Raw genomic sequence first — 10,885 nt, 5'->3', positions numbered from 1 at the left:
TACATGGTCATGGAATGTAGCTCAGTTGGACATTGTTTTAATATAAAGGCAGTGATTTCTTGTAAAATTTTGGTCCACTCTTGATTCATTGTACTGGAACCATTGTAAACATACCAATCTCTGAAAAAAAATTTTGAGAGCTTGTTTCCGTTGCATGTCCATAAAAACTACCATTCCTTAAAAATATGAAACAACTGTGCACTTGCTTCCTTTTCCTCAATGCTTTCTTCCTCTTTCCTCTCCATGCCACCACACACCTCCACCCCCATGCCATCCGCCCCCCTGCCCACCCACCCTGTCCCCTCTGCCCTTTAACATGGTGCATTGCGCTCATTTGCATCAGTCTGCCATAATTGGCATGGAGGGGTTTACAGAGGGAAAATATCAACCAAGGTTAGACACGGGAAGAACATGTCCCAGCAGACAATGCAGTACATTACGGCCTGTTTTAACGTTCTCACGGTGTTGCATTCTATTGCTGACCCAGCAGAATGCACACCTCCAGCCTTCTTTCAACCTAGGTTAGTCACTTAGCAAGAAACAGTCAGCAAACGACAAAGACAACTTAGCATAACTTGGTCACAAGCAGTCCAAGTGAAGAGAGGCCTTCTGGTGGGACATTGCCTACTGGTGATGGACAGCTTCGTGCCGTATAATTTTGTACGTAATCCAGTAAAAGATGTTAAAAATGAGGAATGCTAGAGGGAAGGCAGCACGGGATATCATATCAATCCTTTTTGCCCTGTCGATGAACTTCTTTCGGATGGCTTCGGCATCCTTGGGCTGTGGTGGCGGAGGATTTGGAGCTACTGTTTTGACAGCTGTTCCATCCTTGACTTGAAGGCAATGACCCATCCCATAGCCGCTGAAGTTAAAGCGACTCTCCCGAACCAGTTCTTCATCCTGTGAGAGAAATGGGACGACAGAACAGAGCAGCTCAGAATACAGTACAAGCAAATCTGACAAGGTGACAACCTGACTTAGATACCGTCACATCATCTGTACCCTGAGGAAGTGATCGAGGCAAACCATCTAATTGTATTTTTGTCTTTTACTGCAGAGAGTATTTAATCTCATTCTCAAAGTTGTTTTGAGAAACTGAAGTTTCATGTTACATTCTGGGATCAACATTTTTAGATCTTAAAGCATTTCCCTTCTGTTAAAGGATCTGTCTTTGTGCTGGACATTGGGGTGTGACTAACTCTTGTTACCAGCTTAGAATACTGCAACTTGATATCAGTCCTGAGGGCAGCATCTGATATAGTTCCATTAAAGTTCTGAACAGACTGAACATTTTGTTCAGATAGATAATCAAATAAAAGCACCATTTGGTTTGCTACAAAGTCTCTCAGAATAGGTTAGGCCCAATTTGAACACCAGGCTTGCACTGGTCTAACGTGCCCCAACTGGGGCCAACATGCAATGTGCAGGGACAATTGCTCTCAATATTACTGAGAGATAGAGGGCTAAAGAAGTTGCTAAGTCCTTTGTATAGTTTACAGAGGCAAAACACTGTAGATGCTGCAATCTGAGATATAAACAGAAAATTCCACATTGAGTCTGGAAAGTTGTGAAGTCCCCAACTGAAAAGTGAGTTTTTTTTATTGTTACATGGGATGAGAATGTTGCTGGCACCAGAGTGTGACGACTCGGGGATTTTCACAGTGACTTCATTGCAATGTTAATGTAAGTCTACTCGTGACAATAATAAATAAACTTAAACCCTTACCCTTCCCCTGGCTGGTATCTTTAAATCTACCAGGTTTTTGATTGCTAGTGCTGAAAAAAGGGGTCATGGCTTCATTTCCCCCAATGCTGCTGCTCAGCACTGAAAGGGTCTGGGCCCACTGCACAGTGCAATTTTACCTGACCCAGGAGGAAGATTGGGTGAGAAATGTGCAGCTCCAGGTCTGACAAAGCAGCCAGGAACAGAATGACAATCCAATTGTGATTGCTGCTTCATCAGTAGGGTGGCACGGTAGCACAGTGGTTAGCACTGCTGCTTCACAGCTCCAGGGACCTGGGTTCGATTCCCAGCTCGGGTCACTGTCTGTGTGGAGATTGCACATTCCCCTTGTGTCTGTGTGGGTTTCCTCCGGGTGCTCCAGTTTCCTCCCACAGTCCAAAGATGTGCGGATTAGAATGATTGGCCATGATAAAAATAAAATGCCTCTTAGTGCCCTAACATGCTTAGGTTAGAGGAATTGGCGGGTAAAATATGTAGGGATATGGGGGTAGGGCCTGGGTGGGATTGTGGTCGGTGCAGACTCGATGGGCTGAAGGGCCTCTTTCTGCACTGTAGGGTTCTATGATTCATGCGAGTACTGGCTCATTAATTCTTTGACACTTAGGATAATTGTGTTTTGTAAGAGGACCATTAAAGCTAAAAAAAAGACTCAATCATTTGGCTGAAAAATCAAACAAATGGCCAGTCTGAAGACTGCAACTCATTTTGAGCAGGGGCCAACAATCCTGAGACTCTTGACGTTTGAGTTGCAAAATAAGTGTAAATGATGCATCTTGTCAGAGTGGCACAGTGGTTAGCACTGCTGCCTCACAGTGCCAGGGACCCTTGTTCAATTCTGGACTTTCGGGTCACTGTCTGTGTGGAGTTTGCACGTTCTGCCCGTGTCTGCGTGGGTTTCCTTCAGATGCTCGGGTTTCCTCTCAAAGATGTGCAGGTTAGGTTGATTGCCATGCCAAATTGACACTAGTATCAGTGGGATTAGCAGGATAAATATGTCATGTTACAGGAATAGAGCCTGGGTGGTCAGTACAGACTTGATGGGCCGAATGGCCTCTTTCTGCACTGTAGAGATTCTACGATACTGCATTCAAACCAATCAAAATAACAATTATTAGTTGTGTTAAAATGAACCAAGAATTCAAAATGCCAAAAAATCTCAAGTGAAAATGATTATGTTGAGTGCTGGGCTGAGCATATTTAGTAACTCAGTTTGAGTTTTCCCTACAATATTAGTATTGCACCGAAATGACTGCCCAAGGATATTACGATAATCTCCTTTAACAGTTTAGCCCTGCATCATCTACACAGCAGGGTATTCCAATTAGCTGAATAAGTAGTCATATCCAAATAAAGTAAGCTTCTGTGGGTTAACATCTTGCATTCCAGGCGACTATTAGAAAGTTATAATGAGCCAGTAATTATTTTTTTCCAGACAGGAGATACTCGGTATACACAATAGATTTGTAATTTGGTTTGTACACTAATAAAGAACTCATAAAATCCTTACAATGCACTGAAGGTGGGAAATATACTGTAAACGATCTGCTGAGAATTATATGCTAAATTCCAATTTGAATCCACAGCTTAATAACAGCAGGTGTTGTAGGAGGAGAAATCCTCGCCATCTGGAGAATACAATTCTAAACAAGTAATTTTGCAACCATTGATTTGCTCACGCTATTCAGAGTCTGTTAGAAGCAGTGGCGCAAATATAACAATGGCTTATTGATTCACACAGTTGAAGCCTGGACTTGTTCAAGGCATTTGGGCGGGAAGGGGGGATAATGCTCTGCTTTCAAATATATATATCGTTTTCACAGAGAAGCAGAAATGTACTCGACTGCAAAATCTCAGCCAGCTTCACAGCTTGCTCTGTTGCTGGTGATCTCTCACAGCATGGGCATTATAGTAGATACAAGCACCAACTGCAGAAAGGGAATGGTCACCCACCAGAAAATTTCTGCTGGTTTGCCCAAAGGCTATAACAAAACCATACTCACCAAAGCAAAGTATTGTATGAGAACAGCTTGCATTTACATATTAATCAGATCAATCAGACAAAACAATGACAAGCAGCTATGTCTCTCTTGGCGTGTGGTGCCCAGAATAGGATGCAGTACTCCAGCTGACACAGGAGTAATGTTTTATATTTGCAGCACAAAAGGAAGCCATTTGGCCCATTGAGGTTGTGCTGCTTCTTTCAAAGAGCAATCTAGTTCCTTCTCTCCTGCTCTTTCCTCATATCCTTCAAATCTTGTCTCCTTTAAGATTTCATCTGATTCCCTTTGGAAGGCAATTATTGAATCTGCATCCTCTACCCTATTAGCCATGCATTTCAAATCCAAACAGTCCACTGTGGAAATAAGCTCTTCCTTATGCTATCTCTTTGGCAAATCACTTTAAACCTGTTTCTCCTCATTATCACCACTTTCATTGGAAACAGTTTCTCTTTATTGAATCAATTTGAACCTTTCATGATCTTAAACATCACTATCAAATCAGCTCTTGTCCACCTCCACTCTAAGAAGAGCAACCCCAACTTTTGTCGTGTATGCAATTAATTGGAATCCCTCATCCCTGGAACATACCAGTAAATCACATCTGTTACCTTTCCAAAGCCTTCATGCCCTGAAGTGCCCAGAATTGGTTACATATCTCCATCAGATGCTGAATTAATGGTTTAGATCGAGTGTAAATTTCTTAGTTTTGTATGCCTCTATTTATAAAGTCTGAAGTTCCAAATGCTTTATCAACATCTTTTATCAATCTGTCCCGACAATTTCAAAGATTTCTGCACAATCACACCCAGATCTCTCTGTTCTTGCATCACCTTTAAGGTTGTGCTATAGTATGCTTGGTCTCTCAATCTTCCGAACAAAATACATCACTCATGTGCTGAATTCACTTGCTATGTTTCCTCAGTTTCCGGCATTCTGCTTATGCCTCTGGAAGTCTGCTCCTGTCTTCCTTACTATTTGCTATACTTCCAATTTTGTATCATCTGCAAATTCCAAAACTGTGCTCTGTAACCCCAAGTCCAACTCATTAAAATGTATCAGAAAAAAAGTAGACTTAGTACTAAACTGTGGGAAATATCCCTATACCCACCTCCAGTCCCACATAGCCACTCATTACAGCTTTCCTAAGCTAATTTTGCATTTACGCTGAAACTGCCACTTTTGTTCCAAGGGCTTCAATTTTCTAAGAAGTCTGATATGTGGTACTTTAACAACTGTCTTTTTGAAGTCCATATACAAAACATTAGCCCCTCTGTTTTTATTTACCCTCGTTGCTCCTCCTAAAAAAGCTCAATTAAGTTAGTTGATGTGTTTTGCCCTTAATAAACCCATGCTGGTTCTCGTCTATTAGTTTGCTTGTCCAAATAGCTGTTAATTTTCTCTCAAATTATTCTTTCTTAAAGTTTCCTATGATTGATGTTAAACTGATTGACCTGCAAATGTCACATTTAGCCAGGGTTTGACACTTGCAATCCTACAGTCTATTGACTTCAGCCCAGGTTCTAAGGAGGATTGGAGCCGGCATCCTCATAACTGCTAATCTTGCTTCCCTCTGTAACCTAGGATGTGTGAAAACCTGATTGGGTGGCTTACCTCCTTCATGTCTGCCAGCCTTTCAAATATTGCTGCTATCTATTGTCATCTTGTCCAGTATCCAAACAATTTCCTCATTTAGCATAGCTTTGACAAAATTATTTTCCTTGGTAAACGCCAATGCAAAAGCTCATTTAATACCTCAACATTTAATAATTTAATTAAGTGCCTTCACCAATAGATTTCCATTTTGGTGCCATTGTTCCACTGACAATCCTTTTATTTTTAATATGCCTTTAATATGCCTGAAGCACCCTTTTATTTTAGTTATTGTGATCTCCTTGCCTTTTTTAACTTTTTCCACTGAGGTCTGAATTGTTGATTTAAGATACTGCACTTTCAGACATGTTGGCTGGAATTCTCCAGTCTCACAAGCTTTTCTACTGCTGCCAGCAGGAACAGAGAATTTGGTGCCCAGCCAAATCTCCATTCACAGCAGTGGGGCTAATGGATAATTCCAGCTGCAGGCTGGAGAATTCTGGCCGTTATCTTTCTGCTGAGACATTGAGCCCTGTTCTCTCTATCAACTAGAGGTAAGAACGTCTTGCGATAAAATTTTAAGAGCAGGCAAGTTCTCCTGGTATCCTGGTCAATTTATCCCTCAGTCAATACCCTAAAGCTAATGATCTGGTCATTCATTGCTGTACGTAGGACCTTACTGTGTGAAAATTGGCTGCTATGTTTCCAATATCACAGCAATGTCCATGCCTCACAAATACTTCATTCACTATAAACACTTACGGAGAGGAACATAGGAGTAGGGGTTGGCCATTCAGTCCCTCAAGCCATTCTGTCACTTAGCTAGATCAAGGTTAATCTTTTACCTCAATACCATCTTCTTGCCCTATCCCCAAATCCCTTGTTGCCATTGATATCTAGATATCTATTGACCACTGCTCTGAACATACTCAATGACTGAGCCTTCACAGCCCTCTAGGATAGAAAATTCCAAAGGTTCAACATCCTCTGAATGAAGAAATCCCTTCTCATCTCAATCCAAAGTGGCCAGCCTCTTATTCTGCGATAGTGTACTCTGGTTCTAGGCTCCCCACAGCCTGGGAAAACATCCTTCCATTATTTAACCCGTTGAGCCCTGTAACAACATCGTACACTTCAATGAGACCACACCCATTATTCTAAACTCTAAAAAATACAGGCCCAGAATCCTCAATGTCTTCTCAGAGGACAATCCCACCATCTCAAAGATTAGTCTGGTGAACGTTTGTTGCAAATCCTCTATGACCAGTAAGCGTATCCTTCTTTAAGTAAGGAGGCTAAAACTGCATCCAATACTCCAAGAGTGGTCTCACTGAGATTCTATACAACTGCAGCAAGACTTCCTTACTCCTGTACACAAAGCCTCTTGCAATACAAGCTAATGTACCTTTTGCATTCCTAATTCGTTGTTAGACCTGTATATTAGGTTTCAGTGACTTATGAATAAGGACACCTAGGCCCTTTTGGACATCAATACTTCTCCAGTCTCTTCCCTTTTAAGGAATGCTCTGCATTTCTGTTTTTCTGACCAAAGTGGATAAGGTCACATGTTTCCATGTTACATTCCATCTGCTGTGTTCTTGTCCACTCATTCAGCTGGTCTAAATCCTTTGCATCCTCCTCAGAACTCTCATTCCCACCAAGTTTTGAGGCACCAACAAATTTGGAAATATGACATTTGGTCCCCCACATCCAAGTCATCAAAATACATTGGGAATCGTTGGGACCCAAGCACGAGTCCTGCATTCATCACTAGTCATAGCCTGCCAATCTGAGAATGAACCCTATATTCCTACTCCGTTTTTTAACTGTAGGCCAATCCACAATCCATGCCAGTATGTTACCCACTCTCGTATTCCATGAGCTCTAATTTTGCCTACTAGCCTCATGTGTGGAGCCATATCAAAAACCTTCTGAAAATCCAAATACATCACGTCCACCAGTTCTCCCTTATCTATCCCATTACTAACATCTTCAAGAAATTCCAAAGGCTTGTCAAATATGATTTCCCTTCAATAAATCCATGTTGACTCTGCGCAATCCTACTATTATTTTCCAAGCACCCAGTCACAACACCATTTATAATAGAATCTAATATTTTCCCTGCCATTGATGTCAGGATACCCTGAGCTTGCAGAAAAAATCTCAAGTTGGTGGTTCCTGGTTACATGTTTGCCTATCATAAGGGGCAACTTTAAGCCCATGCTCTCTGTGTGTAGGATTGGCGACCCAGGCACAAAATCCAGAGAGAGCTGAAAAATGTGATTCCCGCCAGTAACTTTCCGATTTTCCAGCTCCCTTGCTGATGGAGTAGCATGAAACACGCCATGGGATCCAAGGAGGCTCACTTTAATACCTTGTCTTAGTGAGCACTCTCTCCAGAAATTGCCCCCTCACTGGATATTCCGCAGGTGCCATTTACAACAGCGCTACATAAGCGTGAACCTGGCGCTTTCACTTCTGATGGGGATTTTGAAGGTGAGCACCCAGGCAGCCAGAACCTTCCATGGTGTGCACTGCTCAGGGGGTACTGGAGAGGATGTGGGGAGCACTGTTAATTCAAATCGGCGTTTAGTGTGGGCATCCCAGAATCACCATCTAGGGGAGAGTGGTCACTTGCAGGCCTTCATATTGGGGGGTCCCTTGCTTTAAATGGGGTTGAAAGCTAGTATTCAAGCAGTGCTTCCTGTGTCCCCTTTCCTAGGTTCCTGTCCATATCGCAGCTGAGGGAGTGCACTTCCTTACTCAGAGTCTAGATTTATCCTCAGGATCCACAGCTGAGGTTGAGGTGGCCTGCTGACTTCCATACCCTAAAATGAATCATCTATCTAGCAGAGGCGCATCGCCAACACAGACGCATGTGATGCTACTGTGCCTTTAAGAAATGTATTTATATCATTTTTCTTTTGAGAAGTACATCTCAAATTCAATTCTGTTTTACATAGTGCCGCTTTGATTGCATCAGGCAGCTCACATGCTGAGAATGCAGGCTAATGATTGATTTTAGTTAGGGATGATTTTATCTGAATTTGAGTTGATGTATTTTTATTTATTTTGGTTTCCCCAGGGTTTTGGAGTAGGATTTTGATTAGGTTGATTGACAGGGACAAAGCCATTTGAATGGATGGAGCTAAGCTTGCAGGAAAAGCAGACAGTTGTCTTTTAACTTTAAACATTCAGCTTCTGCTTGGTCCTGAAAGAAACAAAAGGTTTCTTTGTCTCTCTCCCTTTCCAGAGGCTGCTGTTCTGGGCTGTCAGAAGACAGGTGTCTCTCTGTCTTTCTCTCTCTAGGCTCTGGAGAGGCTCTCACAAGGCTCTGGGACTGTTAGCAAGCCCAAGCACATGAGCCTGTATGTTGTTAACTGATTTTGAAGCAGAGTTTAAGTCTATAAAAGGGATATTGCTTTAATTGGAACTAATTAAAGATAGATTAGCAGTTAAGAATTGTATCTTGCCATGTTTAAGTATATTCAAATGTAATATTTTAAGCTAATTAATTCATTATAGTTAAACTGTTTTGTTAAATAAAGTTTGTTTTGATAAAGGCTTCCTAGTGTCTCAATAAAATCACACCCTATCTTCACGCTAATGCCAAAATATAAAAAAAACTGCTAAGGTCTGGTCAAGCTTCATTATGCACTTTGGAATTTCTGCTCTGATACCCAAAACACAGATGTCTGTTAATTCAGTCACCAAAGCATGGGTTATTTGAACAATTGCACCTCCCACCATTATTCTTGTCCTATTTTGCATCAATTTCCAACTTTACTCTTTAATTTAAACAGGATGTTAGAGAATGTAGAAAAGTCTAGATATAATGCCATTTTGTATTCTGCTATTCCTGCAAGCACTGCTCACTTAATTAACCTAAAGACTAATTTTCAACTTTCAGTTCTGCCTTTGAATGTTCTCCAATGTTAAGGAAAAACTGGCTCAGGTAATGGCAACAACAATTGCCTACATTCATCTATCACCTTCAATGTAAAAGAATATCCTATTTCACAGATGTGTAATCAGACAAAAATGAACTATGGAGGAGATATTGGCTTCATCAAGGAGATGTGTTTTGAGGAGGGACATAAAGGAAGAGTAGAAGACGAGAACATAGAGAGAGAGAGATGGAGGCTTCAGACTTAAATGGCTAAAGTTAGGAAGACATGGTTGCTGGAGCGGGGAAACACATGAGACAAGATTTGGAGAGAGCCAGAGGCATTCTGGAGGAGTTTTAGGACTGGAGAAGAAAACTGAGATAGAAGGGTTAAAACTGCTAATCTATCTTTAATTAGTTCCAATTAAAGCAATATCCCTTTTATAGACTTAAAACCCAAGGATCAGAATTTTAAATTGGAAGAGTTATGTTGGCAGAGCTTTGGTGGATGGAACTTTTGGAGGATGGAGAATGGGAGGTTAGTCAAGGGAAACTTAGAATAATGTAAGAAAGGAATGCTTGGCTCATTTGCAGCCACAACATCACTTGCCACCATAGGTATCTTGACTCCATTAAGCAGCGAATGAATCCAACTTGGGGAGTGGCATTCCCTTCCTATTTGGAGGAGGATGCCTAGCATAATTAATTTCACAGTGCTATTTCTGAAAGATAGAGTCCTCCAAAGAAAGTATTGACATTGAAATGAGTTCCATTTAGTTACAGCACTTCCCTCTGTTGCAGAAAGAATGTGAGAAAACAAACTTTCAGCCCATTAGTCTGGATTGACTAAGTTAAAACTCATATTACATAACTGCAAGGATATTGCCCAAAGACATTGTTTCACCACCAAAGCTCAGAAAACATTATTCATCATTTTAATTAGAGGTTTCTAGATATAAAAGACCTTGTATTTTGAGCTTCAACAGACATGAACTTTAAGCGAGATTGCTGATTTAAAAAAAAGTCAAAACTTTTCTTCTTGAACTTATCAGAAGAGATTTGCAAAAATACCAAATTTTAAAGATTACAAATGCAATTTATACTGCATGACTAGAGGAAGCTGATTGATTGGTGAGTAGACTCTTATTGGTAGAAGCATTGCCAATGAGAATGCACAAGGAATAGTTAACGGTCAAGCTTTATGCAGGAATAATGAGTTGCCCTGTTGTTCTGTTTGAAATTTGGTATTATTGCAAATCTGTCTTGATGAGCAAAAGACAAAAAACTTCATCAGTATGTTTCTTTTTTCAGCAATACTTAAGGTTCTACTCTGCTAGATGACTGTTTAAGTGAGATGTTTTCTGAGAAAATGCTTTAGCAGCTAAAGCATTGTGATCCCAAGAGGACTGATGTTCTCACACAGTATGTATGGAATTTCATGTAATATGTGCATTTCACAGTACATTTGCTAAGGTTTAATCCATAGATATATTAACCTAGATGATTTAAAATGTAAAAGTCCCTAATGGGCTGTCTTTGTGTCCTCTCAATTGCTAGCCCTGCAGATGGTTCAAAAGAACATGCAAAGACATCAGAAGCCATTTTCAGTCTTGTAATTTGCTCGAAAGAAAAAAAACTGTATCAAATCTTTGAGAAATTACT

General features: G+C 40.8%; 1 protein-coding gene across 3 annotated transcripts in view; it reads right to left on the bottom strand.

The window, feature by feature from the left end:
• Positions 1–305: 305 nt before the first annotated feature.
• Positions 306–10,885, bottom strand: part of glra2 (glycine receptor, alpha 2) — a 180,157-nt gene continuing 169,577 nt past the window's right edge. For all 3 annotated transcript variants that reach the window (XM_080203305.1, XM_080203306.1, XM_080203307.1), the window contains exon 9: positions 306–903. In XM_080203305.1, coding sequence (XP_080059431.1) covers positions 625–903 — 279 coding nt within the window. In that variant the 3' untranslated portion in view covers positions 306–624. The remainder of the gene's footprint in view (positions 904–10,885) is intronic.

This window comes from Carcharhinus amblyrhynchos, chromosome 15 (genome assembly GCF_965287045.1).
Source record: "Carcharhinus amblyrhynchos chromosome 15, sCarAmb.v2.hapA, whole genome shotgun sequence".
NCBI classification, from domain to species: domain Eukaryota; kingdom Metazoa; phylum Chordata; class Chondrichthyes; order Carcharhiniformes; family Carcharhinidae; genus Carcharhinus; species Carcharhinus amblyrhynchos.
The sequence above is the reverse complement of the archived record's forward strand: the minus strand, read 5'-3'. Positions and strand labels throughout refer to the sequence as shown.